Consider the following 17500-nt stretch of genomic DNA (forward strand, 5'->3'; position numbering starts at 1 on the left):
ATGTGAAGCTCGGAAAGCCATTCATGGAAACGAGTATAAAAATATACAAAATTAGCAATGGCAAGATTATTATACCAAGGCCTTTCTTGAATGGGTATTTCCATTCCTACGAGTTGAATAGATTCGTCCAAAGGCGATTTTAAAATGATTACACACCATTGTGTAATCTATTCTTTTTATTACACACTATTGTCCTTGTTTAAAGGCAGGTTCTCTCATATTAGTGCGCCTTTTGGTGCTTCCTTTCCTGTCCTGTGCGTGTCGGCCATGGCAACACCGTTAACATTTGCCGGGTGCGAATTATTCCGTTGTTTCCTTCGTATATTTATAACCAAGCTTGTTCATTGTTGATAATTATGTGTAAATTTTAGTGTGTATCAATGTTTCGAGATTATACATTTTGAAACTTCTTCTCTACTTCGAGGGAGAACAGAATTATCAAGATCTTGATCACCATCACCATCACCATCACCATCACCATCACCATCATCATCACCATCATCATCACCATCATCACCATCAACACCATCATCATCACCATCAACACCATCAACACCATCAACACCATCAACACCAACAACACCAACATCAACATCATCAACATCATCAACAACATCAACAACATCAACAACATCAACAACATCAACAACATCAACAACATCAACAACATCAACAACATCAACAACAACGACCACAACAAAATTACGGAAGTCATCAGGAGGTGCTTCGCTCGTTTCCATCTATTCCCCGACGTTTACAGACCTGTTTCTCCAGTCTCTGCTCTTTTCTGCGATGTACCAGAATTCCACAACCGTCACCAAGGCAGAACATGAACTTTGGTCTTCCGAAGCAATGTCGTCTCTGGGTCGAACCGGTAAGCTCGAATAAACAGGTCCCTCCCTCACTTGTTTTCACCGGTAACGCTTGACATTCATCCTCTGATCCATGAACTGTCCGCCATCGATAAATAATTCATTCGAGTCAAAGGATATTTTGTAGTTGGGAGAATCCGTGATCATAAAATGTTTCCAGAACGGCAGAGCGGGGATCTCGAAAGGGAAAAACTTCAAATCACAAACAACTATCACAAACAACTATCACGATTAACACTCATCCACAATCAACTATCACGATTAACACTCATCCACAAACAACTATCACGATTAACACTCATCCACAATCAACTATCACGATTAACACTAATCCACAAACAACTATCACGATTAACACTCATCCACAAACAACTATCACGATTAACACTCATCCACAATCAACTATCACGATTAACACTAATCCACAAACAACTATCACGATTAACACTCATCCACAAACAACTATCACGATTAACACCCATCCACAAACAACTATCACTATTAACACTCATCCACAAACAACTATCACGATTAACACTCATCCACAAACAACTATCACTATTAACACTCATCCACAAACAACTATCACAATTAACACTCATCCACAAACAACTATCACGATTAACACTCATCCACAAACAACTATCACTATTAACACTCATCCACAAACAACTATCACAATTAACACTCATCCACAAACAACTATCACGATTAACACTCATCCACAAACAACTATCACTATTAACACTCATCCACAAACATCTATCACGATTAACACTCATCCACAATCAACTATCACTATTAACACTCATCCACAAACAACTATCACGATTAACACCCATCCACAAAAACTATCACTATTAACACTCATCCACAAACAACTATCACGATTAACACTCATCCACAAACAACTATCACTATTAACACTCATCCACAATCAACTATCACTATTAACACTCATCCACAAACAACTATCACGATTAACACCCATCCACAAAAAACTATCACTATTAACACTCATCCACAAACAACTATCACGATTAACACTCATCCACAAACAACTATCACTATTAACACTCATCCACAAACAACTATCACGATTAACACTCATCCACAAACAACTATCACTATTAACACTCATCCACAAACAACTATCACGATTAACACTCATCCACAAACAACTATCACGATTAACACTCATCCACAAACAACTATCACTATTAACACTCATCCACAAACAACTATCACTATTAACACTCATCCACAAACAACTGTCACTATTAACACTCATCCACAATCAACTATCACTATTAACACTCATCCACAAACAACGATCACGATTAACACTCATCCACAAGCAACTATCACTATCGACATTTGTGAGCAACTATCACGATTAACACCCATCCACAAACAACTATCACGATTAACACTCATCCACAAACAACTATCACTATTAACACTCATCCACAAACAACTATCACTATTAACACTCATCCACAAACAACTGTCACTATTAACACTCATCCACAATCAACTATCACTATTAACACTCATCCACAAACAACGATCACGATTAACACTCATCCACAAGCAACTATCACTATCGACATTTGTGAGCAACTATCACGATTAACACCCATCCACAAACAACTATCACGATTAACACTCATCCACAAACAACTATCACGATTAACACTCATCCACAAACAACTATCACGATTAACACTCATCCACAAGCAACTATCACTATCGACATTTGCGAGCAATTATCACGATTACTGCAACCAACACAACTGAGTTTAGTGAATGTGGAGACGAGACGTGACGCTTTGCTTCTTTGTCCCTTGCTACTGTACTGGAGTCTGGATCTCGTTAGTAAGGACTGTACTTCAGGGGATGGTCAAACTCATCTAGTGTTTCTATGGAGATTGATTGATATACGTTTATATCTCGATTGTTCGGCCGGTGGCAAAAGCTGTTGAGCCACGTACCTGAGCCGTGATGGTTCAGAGCTCAGGGTGAGAAGTCACGGAGGGATTGCTCCGCCCACCGGGCCTTACGACGGTCATTGGTGAGTGAGAGGGGCGGGTGAGTAAAGCGTCCTCAGCGATGAGCGTGGCCGAGCTGATATAATAGGTGAGAAACGGGGAAATGCCACGCCAGAGGCGACACCAGATCAAAACTCCCGAGAGCAAAGCCATGCCTCACCCAGCCATAGTCATGCCTCTACCTCTCCACAGCGGCTCAGGAGCCACACCTGGATTTCTCTCTCGATGGAACTCGCTGGGTTTTCCGCCAACTCTTTTTCTGCTTTTTTTTTAAACCCTTCTGTCTTCTCTTCCATGCTGCGAGTGTGGGCTCAGTTAAGGACATAGTTACATCAGGCATCCAGTTTGTTCGTTGACTCCATTTCCAGAGCTTGTGCTCGGTTGTCATTTAAAGAATTTGTTTTATTGCTGATTGTTGATGGCTTCTTTTGTTTTCTTTCCCCCATATCATTTGTACTTTGTTAAATAAACCTGACTTGGTCTCAGGTGAATTCTGACTGGTGGTGGCTTCATTTGGTAGTTTTATAGACCAGTTGAGGGAAATTATTGGCCACGGTCTCAACAGTGCTTATAAGACTGCATCACATGACTTAGGTTGCTCGGCCTAAATTGTATCTAGTCATGTGACGCCTATCAACGCAACGCCGGACTGCTTTGGGACTCTCAATCTGCATGGTAACGCAGCCTTCAGACGCAGATTCTGCAGGGAAGTCTCAAAGCGGGAAGTGTTGTGGTCGCTTTGACGCGACACGCTGGATTTGAACCAGGTAACTGGACTGGTCTGATGACTCTTACAATATGCTTCTTTCTTGATCGATTCAAATGTTTATGTCTGTAACTCATGAAATCACTCGAATGATCACCACTGCATGCAAAGCTAATACCTTTGACGTGATGGCTGCGGTGATATGAGGAACGTTGGTTAGAATACTGACCAGCGGGACTAATTATGTGTGAACCCACAGATTCAAAACTTGGACAGAAGGTGTCCGTCGCTCTGCACACCATCGAACAGGCACTGCACACGTACAACCTGTCCGAGGTCTGCATTGCTTTCAATGGCGGGAAGGACTGTACTGCACTTCTGCACTTGTACCATGTTGTTGCTCGAAGGTACCCACAGAGAGGATCGAAGGCTTTGAAACTATCCTGCCAGCCGAGATTGTAGTATAATAAGGGTAAAATGTAAATACCACATCCCTTACAATGGCCCGTCCCCTCTGGCGCGGCCTTGTCCCGCCTCGTCCCTTCTTTTTCCTCTTCCCCTCTCGCCACCCTCTGAAAGGACAGAAGTCATGCTTTGTCTTTAGACATGTATATCCTTTATGTCACCACGTTTATTTGACGTTGGGTATAACTTTGGGCGTCCCTCTGTCACCGCACCACCTTATCAATGGGATAATGTATTCACCTTGTACATATTGTTGTGCAATCGATGACTATTTTATACATGGTACATTGAGATTGGAAGACACCCTCAACATGCCGTGGTGTTTTGTTGTGTTTTGTTTTATTGTTCATTCTTCCTTTACTTATAACTGGCGATTTGACCGATATTCCTCCTCCACGCAAGTGTGTCTTTCTTGGCAGGTGTTTTCCTGGGAACAAGGAATCTCTGCAAGGCCTGTACATTCGTGGAAGTGCTCCATTTCCAGAGCTTGAACAGTTTATAGAAGAGACAAAACAAAGGTAGACATCATTGCACATTTTAGTTGTTTGTCGCTTCGGCGGCATGACATAACCTTGGTAGGTCCTCACCACTTTTTCAGGCTTACATTGACTGGGGATCGATTGAATATCTCAGAAGTGGTGTGCATGTCTGAGTTGTCTGGTCTGCGTTCGATTTCTGAAAGAAGATGATTTGACGATAACCATGGTGCTTTGCAAGCACGAGATTGCATCATAGAGCCGGGTCGATGCGAGGGGAGTGGTGTGGGACTGGTGCTCTCATTCTTTGGGTCCAAGCAAGGTAGAACCCTCTGAAATTGAACAATAAGAGATCCAAATCGGACTTGAATACAAGTCACGATGATCCCTGTTCGAGTCTCCCAGTGGAGGTGAATCGGATCACTGAGAAGGTTATTAAGTCCGTGGTGATGCCACTTGTATCAGAATGATGAATGACTCCACCAGACTTTAGCATTCAAATACAATACCTTGTTTAAAAAAAATAATATATATGTATATATATATATATATATATATATATATATATATATATATGTATATATATATATATATATATATATATATATATATATATATATATTATATATATATATATTGTTGCGACCGGGCGTAGTGGCATGCGCCTGTAATCCGGCTACTCGGAGGCTTGGGTTGGAGGATTGCTTGAGGATGGGAGCTCTGCGCTGGGCCACGCTATGAGAGGGTGTAGGGCAGCTCGGAATCATGGCGAAACCCAATCCTTATCCCTGTGTCATAAGAAGCGACCAGGGATGCATCAGGAAGGGCATCTGGCGTAAAAACTATGCCAAATCAGTATCCAGATCATAACGGATGATCCGCTGTGGCAACCCCTAACGGGAGCAGCCGAAAGAAGAACACCAACATATACATATTGTTGCGGCCCGGGGTCAAGGAGAGTAGACCACAAGGGGGGAAGCTATCTCGGGTTCCCACCAGACTCTCCGGAATCGCAGGCCAATGCACATGGATAACTCCGTGATGCAGCGGGTTGATAATCGACCGTGAACGGCACATGACGTAGGGTTCTCCGTCTCCTGTTTAACCGGTTACCTAAGTCACGTGACATAATTACTGGGGAAAATGCCCTCGGTACGCCTTGTTCAAACTGGATCACCTTACCAGATCCGATGCAGCCGAGCATAACTGCCCAAGGACGAACCGGCTCGAAAACAAATCGTCGGGGAATAATATCCCGGCTCAGCTAGGATACGGACCATGCTGGATTAATGAAGGAGAAGACGAAAACGAGCTGGGAACATTTCTATACAAGCATTTCTTAACAAACAGGCGAGGAAAAATATGTGGCACAGTGAATGGATTTATTATTGTATGCAAGCAGGGATAGTAAGGAATTTCTGTGGTGTGACAACAAGGCAAGCAACTTACTAAAGCAGACACAGAGCAGGCTTATCCCGATAAACCTTCTACACTCTTAACTTTGGCAAGGACAGGTGCCATGACACACACACACACACACACACACACACACACACACACACACACACACACACACACACACACACACACACACACACACACACACACACACACACACACACACTAAACCCAATGAAGATTAGGTAATCCGAAGAACAGAGATGAGGGCTAACGGCCTCGCAATACTTTGCACGGTCGGCTGACCACGCGACCCAGTACGTTTTGGGAGACGCTCCGCTGAGCGATCCCACCTTGAGAATCGGCGCGTTATCTCCTGCTTGGTTACTGTCTGAGTTCAGCGCATGCACCGGTCCAGAGATTGTGCGGAGCAAGCAGGCAAGGAAGGCAGATAAGTGGGTAGACCCAGCAGGTGAATAAGGCGGTAGTCAGCAGGCAGGGAAGGAAGGCAGAGCCAACAGGCGAGGAAGGGCGGAGCAGCAGGCAAATGTAGAGATCCCAGCGATAGGAAGGCGGAGATCGAGAGCGAGTGGGCGGAGTGGCAGATGAGGCAGGCGGAACAGCAGGCGAAAGCAGAGATCGATCCCAGAGAGCGAACGGCTTCGCTCGCGATACCCCTTTTATAAGCCTCATGTAACCATATAAGCTTCGCGATACCCCTTTTATAAGCCTCATGGTATAGGGTGGGGTGACGACCCAAAGCAATGCGTCATTACCCGAAATTGTGCACTCCTATTGGGCCCTGGGCCCGCGCTGCCCGCCCCTTGTGGCCGGAAATGGTCTCATTCGTACATCCGGCGAGACGTGGCCAAGCCGCGTTCCTGCGACCGGCCGAGGGTTGCGTCGATCCTGCATGCCCGTTGGGGCACCCCCGGCGCTCTGTAGTTGGTGCTGGTCAATGCACTTGTTCAGTCCGCATGCCATGCGGCCCGAGCGATCTGGGCCGTGCATTTGCGCCTCTGCTTGGTGGCGACTGCATTGAGGTGGAGGCACCGGATGACCTTTGCCGTTTGCGGGAGATATTGGCGGCCGAGGTGGCGAGCAAAGGTCGATGGTAAGACGCCGTTGTAAATCAGCGCGCAGACCTGAATAAAGATGTGCGCTATGCACATTCCATACAGTGCGGTGGTGATTATCGCATGGCTGCGCGCGTGTCTGTTAGCGTGTATTTGCGCCTGCTTCGCATTGTTTCTTGGATTGAAGGAAAGGATTCGATGTTAATCAGGGTTGAAAAGAAGACAGATATAATTATTAGATGCAGATTCGAATGAAAGAGCACGCCGCGCGCGTCCGGCACAGCGTAGGTGGAGGTTTTCTCATCGTGATTTTCACAGGCGGCCATCTGGGTGTGGTGCCTGCTTTGATTTATTTCATGGATAAGAGAAAAGAGTTGGAAAGAAGATAGAGATATAATTAGACCGAGCTATAAGACCCACACGACGCACTTCGTCCCGTTAACCCAACAGACATGAGGGGAAGGTCTAACTGCACGTATACTAATGAAATAACTGTCTGGGGACCACTGTATGTTGGGTGCCATTGCCTTGGAGGCATGCGGTTTTCAGAACCGTAACAATATATATGCAGATTACCCACCCGATGGGCGATCATGTTCCAAGCACGCAACACATTCTTCTGACGCATACTTTTATTTGGGAGGTGTATATAGGCAACTGACATCACTGTGCAGGGAAAAGAGACATGAAGTTATGTGCATGAAGCAAAAACATATCTACTGTTTATAATTCAAAACTCCTCGAAGCACTAATTGGGGTCATGCTGATCCCATGTAGCAAGTCTGGATGGAATTGGCCCACAACTGTAGGAAGAGTGGCGCGACAAACAAACACCGGTCCGTGAATTATCGTGAGGATCAGGGAAGAAAGGGGGAAATGATTGTGAATTTACCATTCCATCTTTATTTACTTTTAACATTGTTTTCAACAAATGGGAACAGGAACAATGAAGGCATGATACCTTCTCATGCGCCAAATTCCCTGTGTATATTTGTGTAACGTTAATAACAGGAAGAAATGGTGAGGGAAGGACAGTGAGCTGTGGGTAAGGGTGCATGGAATTGGAAGAGAGAGATTGAGACGTTGGGAAAGGGGGAGGCGGATGGAGTTGGGGTTGGAAGGGGGATTGAGTACTTGGGGTTTAGCGCAATTGAGTACTTGAAGAAGAAAGGGGGAGGGATGACAGAGTTGGCTTGGGGAGGGAGGGCAGAGAGAGTACAGAGTTGGGATCGAGGGGTTTGAGGATTTGAAGAAAGGGGTGTGGTGGGGGAGGGTTAAGGACATGGGATTGTCTGTGTGGGGGATGGGGGAAAGGTTAGGGACCTGAAGTCACATTTATATTATGCAGAACTTCCATTATGATAATCCCGTTGTGTCTTTTGGGTCCATCCGGTCTTTTCAGTTCTCGAGGTATTTTGGGTCCTTTGTGGTCTTTTAGGTCCTTTGTATGCCCTGGTTCTCTTGGGTCTTTTTTGTCTTCGGGTCAGTTGGATCCCCTGGGTCTTTTAGGTCGTCAAGGTCTTTTAGGTCCTCTGGATCTTTTGGGTGTTCGAGGTCCCCGTATTTTGCGTCCTCTGGGTCTTTTTGGTCCTTTGTGGATTTTAGGTCTTCATGGTTCTCGGGGCCTTTTGGGTGTTTTGGTTCTTCGGGGTCTTTAGAGTATGTGGGGTCTTTTGTGTCTTGTGCATCTTCGGTGTCCATTTGGTCTTTTGGGTCTTTTTGGTATTTCAGGTGTTTTGGGTCTTCAGGGTATTTTAGGTCTTTACGGTCATACTTTAGGTATTTTGGGACTTTGGGGTATTCGGGGAGTTGGGGGGGGGGTGGGGATCTTTTGGGTCCACGAGGCACTTTAGGTTAAGTATTTCAGGTTACAATTGTGGGTGATGTCAGGTCAGCTGTCCAACGACTGGGTGAAGAGCAGATATACATACATACATACATACATACGTACATACATACGTACATACATACATACATACGTACATACACATACATACATAATCACATACACTTGCTCCATTATATATAGGTTAGCTTAGATCAGATAGAAATGTATAGAGTAGTATGGTCCATGTCCGAGTATTAGCCAACCTCATTGTAGGGAAACGTAGCTTAAGAATTGTCTGTTTTAATGTACATAATATGGAGGGTGGTGCATTGTAATAAATAGTTGTCTCTGAATGTGTCCGGGAAATATTTATGTCTGGACGTGAGTTTGTCTCTGGACGTGTCTGGGTGGTGTTTGCCTCTGGGTGGTAGTTATAGTATGACTGGTAGAAAATGGATTTCAGACATTATTTTGTTTCCATCTTCACTGTTATTCGACGCAGAATCATTTTGATGAGACGGTATTTTGATCGATGCTCATCGGTGACATCGTTGATTATGTGGGGGCCTACGAAGCCAAATAATCTGTTGATCGATTATAACCCAAGTAACAGCAAACGAGCATGGTTCATGGAAAGAAAGTTAATAGCAAATTTGTTTAAGAAAATTCTCACTGCGGTGATCGACCAGAAATGAGGCAATGACCTTAAAAAAAAAAAAGTGTATCTAAACAAACGTAAACCTTGATAGTGAAGTTTATCGGGCCGTATCGTACTCGATGCAAGCGTGCACATCCACCTCGAGCACTCCAGGTCGTTTTGCAACTCGACGTCTCGATCTTCACAACCTCGAGTGTGAGCCAACATTTAATGGGAAAGCTTCTCGTGCTGTCTGCTTGAGATCCCAGGAATTGTTTGACCCCCTCAATCCAAGTAAATTTAAATATAACCCTTCATTAAGGCCAGCATCGCTCTGTCGGCAAACAAATTATATGGGATTTTATCAACCTGGAGCCGATAAGAGCACGTTCTCCAATGTGGGAACGAGGTGCGGCTAACACTTCGATCGTTGGAACCTCTTGTTCTGACAAACCGCTCAAAACATCAACCGCGCTTCACTTCCCACAGCGGAAAGCTTGTTCTTCTCATTTTTCAAGCCAATAATCCAACTCTCCTCAACTCGAACAAAACTGCAAGGGTGAAGGGAAAAGATAGTTTGAGAAAGGACGATGATCGGGTGTTTGACGCGTCACCGAGCTGGATGACCTCCACTTTGCTCGGTGACGACTCTTATCGATACACTGCGTTGAACTCTAACCACTCCTATAACCAGCATTTCACCGGCAACTGCAATGGCACTCGGTGGAACGCTCATCTGCACCAGGCTGAACGGTACGTTTCGTATCCCACTGATGGACCGGATCTGCATCCGGACCTCAACCAAAATTGAATCTGCTTGTTCTTGTCACCTACCCAACTCATCCACTAAGTTTCTTCCAAATCCGTCCATAACATTTTAAAATACCATGTTATATCGTTTTTGGCCCCATCTCTCAAGGGTGAGGAATCGCTTTAAAACAAGGACAAATGTGTCCAAGAGCAGTGTCCTCAAGGTTTTGTCGGCTATAAATAAATAAATAAATAAATAAATAAAAACAACAACAACAACTTCCGATATTTCGTCACGTGCCTTGATTAAGCCAATAGCGAGACCCGTCATAATGTATTTACGATATATATATATATATATATATATATATATATATATATATATATATATATATATATATATATATATATATATATTTCTATATATATATATCTATATATATATATATATATATATATATATATATATATATATATATATATATATATATATATATATATATATATATATGGTGTATTTATGAAATTACAATACGATAAATGGAATAATCTTTTAATAGTAACGTGAACTTTTCGAAACTTTAAAGCAAATGTCCGAATATATTTAAAAGTTCATGATAGACGCTCTCAAAAGGCACCGTCAATGTGAGGATGTGTACATGTGCTTAGTATTTAAGGAGATCCGGATCTTGTATATACAAGAGCCGAGTCCTAGAGGTTAAGGTTTTGTCTTCACAACAAGAAGAAGAACAACAACAACAACGCCGAGCTCTCTATGAGCAACGACGCTGCTAAAAATTATAGGATCCAGATCTTGATTTTCACCAACATCTCATCAATTCGTCCTTGGGAGACAGTCACTGTGTCCACCAAGTTTTTTATCTGAATCCATCCGTAACTTTTTGAGATCTCTTGCTCACAGAGAAACCGACAGACAGGGGTGAAAACATAACCTCCTCCACCTTCGGTGGCGGAGGTAATAAAAGGAGGTGATTACGAGGGGCTCCGATAGAGAGGGATGTTTAAGATAATGAACAGTGTGAACAAGATAGGTGCAGCGGAGTTTTTCAGCAGAGTGGACAGTGTTAGGACCAGGGGCCACTGCTTGAGGGTGAAGAAGATTCGAGTTAGGACAGTGATAATGCAACGGTCTTTCGGTCAGAGAGTGGTTAATGCATGGAATGCAAATCGATGATATTGTCCCACCTGCAAGCATTAACTGGTGGACATGAAAGATCCCATGGTGTCTTTTATGAAGAGTAGGTGAGTAATCTCCAGTAATCTGAAGAATTTGCAAATTCCTGTCCGAATCACGTCGGTCGAACGTTGGGCCTGGCCAGCCAGTTCGTGAAAGACTTGGGACGCGAAATCTCCCTGCCCGACCCCACAATTTGGTAATAAGAGGGAGTAGTAGTAGACTAGCATCTACTATATTACGTGTTCATTGTCTGTAGTCTCTTGCTTTTCTTTTTTCCTTTCCTTTTCCAATGTTGCCCTCACTCACCCCCCCCCCTTATTTCCTCCACGACTGCTCCATATCCAGAAACAATCATGCAAACATTGCATAGGTGAAATTTAAATGATGCCATTTGTATGTTATCTTCAGCGGTCAGACTGGAGTAGACCACGAACCAATGTGTGAGAGCACTGCTTGTTATGCACTGAATGCACCTCGTTTCGTATTGGAAGTAAGCCGGCTGTTCCGCCTGTAAGCATCCTTCACAGGATGTGAAATATCTTGTGACTCCATGAAAATACCAGACTCTTGTCTGCAGATACCTTGTACAAATTGCAACTATGTCCCTCATGTCCACATAGAAAGGAGGTATGTTGCACTGCATTGAAATATTATGATGCTCCACCGAATGCCGGTGATCATGACAGCCATCGATCACACGGTCTGCGTGTGGTTGACACAATGGCTGCTGTATAAAAGCAACCCACTTTGTCTTCCCGCCTCTTGAAAGGTACGGCTTGATGCTGCTCGTCATGGAGGGGAGCGTGCACGAGGCTTTGAGCCGACTGCGGTTGGACCGGCCTCTCATCCGTGCCGTCCTCATGGGGACTCGACGGACGGATCCATACTCGTGTACCTTGACGCCCCTTTGCCCTACGGACCCCGACTGGCCGCTCTACATGCGCATCAACCCCATGCTGGTGATCGCCCTTCTGGTTTATCTTCCTGTTTGTTCGGTCGAGTCGTTTTGAGGTCTGAGGAATGAGGAATTTGAGGAATGCTTGGAACAAATGCCATTTTGACACGCAGCATATTTGGTTGACAATCACCCTTAAAAAATAAAAATCAACTTCAACTAGATACCATAAAAACTTGTGTGTGCCCCAAATGCTCGGGAGCACCATAGTTATTTATTTATTTAGCCTGGGGAAAATCCCATTGTGATATTTTTTATGGCATTTGTCTTCATTGTAAAGCTCGAGGTTCGGGGAAGAGCGAGTTGGCAAAAGGGGTTAAAAGGTAATGGAGTGAGAGTGGGGCCACCATTGGATATAAGCAGAAACAGCAAGGAAATGAGTTGACAACAAAAGAAGAGGGGGGGGAGAAGGAAACACTAACCTGCGAGTGAGTGTTGGGTTGCATTGGATTAATGGGGTTGAAAACATCATGGGTTCAGATGGGGGAATGAGATGGTGGTGCTTCACCCTTTTGAAGCCTTGTAGTGAAGAGTGCGATTAAACAGCCTCACAAAGGCAATTCCACTGAAGAGCTGAGGTGTGCACTCAGCCTGGATTTTGGAAGTTTAGCCAGGAGGGGATTGCTGGAAGAACGTGTGCATCGTACAGTTTCTGGGGAGGGTCGGAGGACCAAGCGAGTGGAGACTTGGACATTGGCCTCATCGGGGGAGATTCCAACATTCTTGGGAAAACCAAGCAACCTCCAGGGGAATTGCCTCGGATTTGTAAAGATTAATCGCTTCGTACACGGCCCGCTTAGCCGAGGGGTAAACGGATGTTGTGAGCGGAGGATTATGTGATTTCTCTTCCATTGCCAGTCAAGGTTGTTGTGGCTTCCGCGACCTCACACTCACGACCTTCACCTTCGTGGACCATGTTGCATAACCTTCACATTAACCTTTGATTTTAATGATGAAGTCTTTCAGCAAACAATGCTGTCCAAGATGAGAGATGATAAAAATCTGTGCAAATCTTTGACCAGTGTACCCTCATTCCTTTGAAGTAGTTCCCATCGTGTGCTGCCTTTTTTGGCTGATGGTTGCATCATTGGTTCGGGGTGCAGCACTGCCGCTGATGCAGTGCCCCTATTACCAGTATACTGGTGCTCATTTCACTGGCCTCGGAAGGATGACAAGCTGAGTCAACCCCCTGGTGTTAATTCAGTGGAAAACGGGGCTTGAACTCAGGACCCGAGGATCCCAAGCCACAAACCTAACCGCTAAGCCAACACCAGACTTATTTTTTAAGTAGTGATCCATGGTTTATGCCCTGTTGATATATGATTACTTTGTAACAGTGAATTCGATCTTTGTGACACAACAACAGTACTTATGGAACTGCTGTTTGAGGTGTAAAGTTCCACCTGCACGATGATGCAACTTCCTCCCGTAGAACTGTCAGAACAGTTTTCCCCTCTGCCTCCACTGGTGAATGTGAAAGCTCGTGCAGGACGATTGGAACGGCATTGCAGTGGAATCGCATCTGCCGCGGCCCCGATATAACCATGCCGTTTGTTTGTCCATGTGATCTTCCCAGGAATGGACATACCATGATGTCTGGGACTTCTTGCGATTCCTGAAGCTGCCCTACTGTGTACTGTATGATGGGGGGTGCGTATCCGTTTCATTTTACAAGTGTGTACGACTATAAGCGTTAAGTCTCTTGTGCCACATTGGTTATTATCCAAACCTTATTGTGACCATACTACCTCCCTGCAGATACACATCCCTGGGCAGTACATCAAACACTGAAAAGAATGCGGCATTGCGTTACATCGACACTTCCGGTGCAATCAGATACCTGCCTGCGTACTCACTGACTGATGCAGAAGCGGAGAGGACTTCGAGGAGTTGACATGGATCGCATCCTCAACAGCCGCATCATTGGGAGACTTGAAGGGACGGAGCCTTATTTATGAACTTTTCTGTAATTCTTGAGTAATTAAAAAAAAAAATCAAGCGGTCATAACCAGTTCAGAATTCACAAGCATTTCCTGAATTGATGATGTATGTCTATAGTTTATGTACTCTTGAAAAGAATGAAGATTCACTGAATTTGTTTCCCTGTACTTCCTTGTCGATGATGATACCATTTCGTGACCCGAGAGTAATGGAGGAACCTTTTTTGTATGTTTGTGGTACGTAATTTAAAAATCTGATCTTGTACGTACATTAGTAGTACGTAAGTTAAAAGAGAATCTGGTCTTGTACGTACATTAGTAGTACGTAAGTTAAAACAGAATCTGGTCTTGTACGTACATTAGTAGTACGTATGTTAAAACAGAATCTGGTCTTGTACGTACATTAGTAGTACGTAAGTTAAAACAGAATCTGGTCTTGTACGTACATTAGTAGTACGTAAGTTAAAACAGAATCTGGTCTTGTACGTACATTAGTAGTACGTAAGTTAAAACAGAATCTGGTCTTGTACGTACATTAGTAGTACGTAAGTTAAAACAGAATCTGGTCTTGTACGTACATTAGTAGTACGTAAGTTAAAACAGAATCTGGTCTTGTACGTACATTAGTAGTACGTATGTTAAAACAGAATCTGGTCTTGTACGTACATTAGTAGTACGTAAGTTAAAACAGAATCTGGTCTTGTACGTACATTAGTAGTACGTAAGTTAAAACAGAATCTGGTCTTGTACGTACATTAGTAGTACGTATGTTAAAACAGAATCTGGTCTTGTACGTACATTAGTAGTACGTATGTTAAAACAGAATCTGGTCTTGTACGTACATTAGTAGTACGTATGTTAAAACAGAATCTGGTCTTGTACGTACATTAGTAGTACGTATGTTAAAACAGAATCTGGTCTTGTACGTACATTAGTAGTACGTAAGTTAAAACAGAATCTGGTCTTGTACGTACATTAGTAGTACGTATGTTAAAACAGAATCTGGTCTTGTACGTACATTAGTAGTACGTATGTTTAAACAGAATCTGGTCTTGAGCAGCAATGAGAAGATAGAGTGGGGGTGGATATTGGAGAAAGAACGATCTTTCTTGTACAAACCACATTTCAAAGTTGGCCTCCAAAGCCGGTCGTGGACAGTGTCACGCAAAGTCCTTTCTTGACACACCTGCACTCTTATCCACCCAGCTACAAGACCTTCATCCATAGATTGATGGAGTACTGCTCTTCCCTCTGCCTCACACCTTGATGCTATGGAAAGTAACACCTTCAAGATCATTGGAATCTCGCACAATGAAGCCGAGTCAATGGGCCAATGACTTCGCTATCGCTAATAGATCAGTTGTCTTGTCTTTAACCGCCTCCTTTCTGGCCTTGCATCCTCTGCTCTTCCTGTGCTGCCACTCCCCTCCCCAGCCAGGTTACTGTAAGGTGCAGGTTGTACACCAGCAACCCCATTCCAGTGGAACTCCCAAACTGACTCACTGCTCACCTCAACTCATCCCTTTCTTTTCACCACCAACTGTGAAACCAACTTCCACATTTTTCTTCAATCTTACTCTTCCTTCCAAATTTTCAAGGCAGCTGTTCACCACCATCCCAAATAATCTCCCATCTGCAATCATGATCCTTTTATACCCCCCCCCCCCATTAACCCTCCCCAAACCCACCTCTTTCCGTTTTTCCTTCCACTTTTATGATTGAGTGTTTTAGACTGTATCCATCTTGTTTACCCAGTGTGTCCTCTCCTCACCCTCATTCCTCCCCACATCCATCATTTCCTCACATCTCCCTCCATTTTACTGTGGGGGGGGTGTTCTCCACAGTCCCCCCCCCCACCCCTTTCTACTCCTTTTTGTTCTGTTACATCCTGATCCATTCTGTGTTCTCGCTCGTTCACAAGCCCTGACAGTATACAAAAAAAAAAAGAGGAGATGATAATAAGTAGCACTTAAAGGCTTATCATGAGACAACACCCATGTAGTCCTCCTTCATAGATGAAGGGAGATATGTGTTCAGCTTGTTGGGTGGGATAATGAGATATGGGATTCTGGAAAAACTTGAGACATCGGCAGATGCTTTATCTGCTGCTGATGGGCAAGAAGCAGACCTTGGGACACGGCCACTTGCTTTGGCAGGCTCCCTCGTTTATACATATTTGGTGAAATCTCTTCCACATTTCTCCATTACGTATAACTATGTTTATTGGCTGCATCAGGCAGAATGTTTGACACCATTTTTATTTTTATTTTTGAAATTGGATGCCTTTCACACAACGCATCTGTGCAATGTTTATCCCATGAATACAGCAGTGGACCTCGTGCTTCACATCAGGCAACAAATACAACCAGGAACGAATCGCTATAATTGACCAAACGCAGATTAGAGCCATTGGGCCCTGTACCCAGAATGCCGGACCACCGCATCTCAACAGAGAATTTATTGGCTGGTTGCCTCAATCCCACCCTCCCAGTCGAGCCTGAATAATTGGAAGGATATGATCGGGAAAGATCTGAATGGCTGCGCAAGTCGTGGAGGACCGTTGGTACGAGGAAACTACAATTCTGAGGGTGGGCTGGCATGCCACACAGTCTTCCGAAAAAGGCGCCGGTGCATTGCGTGAAGAATATTTCGAACCAACATAGAGCAAAGTTCGATTTGTTTAAAAAAAAAATCACATTTCAGTTCAAGGTGTGTTTGTGCAAAACGATTTCAATTTCATGTTTGGGCCCGTTTTACAATCCCAGCACCCCTATTATGAGAACAGCAGCTTGTGTCACACATTAACATTATCTCTGACTGCAGCATAATAACAGTGCCGTCATTGTGTGCACAAATTACCCCAAACGAGCCTCTTGGAGCCAACAACACATTATCGTTGAAAATTGAACTTTCTGTTCTTTGTTGCGATCCTTTTCGACTCTCTCGGAGATATCGCTTGCATTTTGAGGCCAGGTCCAAAGAAACCCAGAAGGTGCTTGCGAACTGCTTTTTTGCTGAGTTTTTGAAATTCGTTCACGAGCTGCTGAAGCTTTCATCTTCGGTTTCACAGATTTCATTTCTGAACCTAAGGAGAACAAAGGTTTAATGTGGGACTTGGTATTCGTCGTGAAAGGCATATTGTATGAGA

At 44.0% G+C, this 17500-nt stretch overlaps 3 protein-coding genes across 4 annotated transcripts in view; 1 reads left to right on the plus strand and 2 right to left on the minus strand.

Moving 5' to 3' along the window:
* Window positions 1-893, minus strand: part of POLR3C (RNA polymerase III subunit C) — a 49377-nt gene extending 48484 nt beyond the window's left edge. Inside the window, exon 1 of the mRNA XM_085849462.1 lies at window positions 763-893. Within this exon, the coding sequence (XP_085705588.1) occupies window positions 763-831 (69 nt within the window). The 5' untranslated portion in view covers window positions 832-893. The remainder of the gene's footprint in view (window positions 1-762) is intronic.
* LOC147015068 (bifunctional FAD diphosphatase/FAD synthase-like) lies at window positions 599-14510 on the plus strand. Its single transcript, XM_085849464.1, has 6 exons — window positions 599-874; window positions 3889-4036; window positions 4514-4612; window positions 12227-12416; window positions 13989-14062; window positions 14171-14510. Exons 1-6 carry the CDS (start codon window positions 793-795, stop codon window positions 14304-14306), a joined length of 729 nt encoding a protein of 242 aa, XP_085705590.1. The 5' UTR covers window positions 599-792; the 3' UTR covers window positions 14307-14510.
* Window positions 14511-16594: 2084 nt separating this feature from the next.
* Window positions 16595-17500, minus strand: part of SNAPC5 (small nuclear RNA activating complex polypeptide 5) — a 12290-nt gene continuing 11384 nt past the window's right edge. For both annotated transcript variants that reach the window (XM_085849467.1, XM_085849468.1), the window contains exon 5: window positions 16595-17437. In XM_085849467.1, the coding sequence (XP_085705593.1) occupies window positions 17386-17437 (52 nt within the window). In that variant the 3' untranslated portion in view covers window positions 16595-17385. The remainder of the gene's footprint in view (window positions 17438-17500) is intronic.

The sequence above is a fragment of the Eptatretus burgeri genome, chromosome 12, assembly GCF_056783735.1.
Source record: "Eptatretus burgeri isolate ZD-2024b chromosome 12, Ebu_testis_v1, whole genome shotgun sequence".
Classification (NCBI taxonomy): domain Eukaryota; kingdom Metazoa; phylum Chordata; class Myxini; order Myxiniformes; family Myxinidae; genus Eptatretus; species Eptatretus burgeri.

Excerpts from the sequence above, each read along its gene's own strand:
- LOC147015068 (XM_085849464.1), top strand. The coding sequence starts at position 793 with ATGTACCAGAATTCCACAACCGTCACCAAGGCAGAACATGAACTTTGG. Across the intron at positions 4,613-12,226 it reads ATAGAAGAGACAAAACAAAG|GTACGGCTTGATGCTGCTCG; the intron begins GTAGACATCATT and ends GCCTCTTGAAAG. Across the intron at positions 14,063-14,170 it reads TGTGTACTGTATGATGGGGG|ATACACATCCCTGGGCAGTA; the intron begins GTGCGTATCCGT and ends ACCTCCCTGCAG.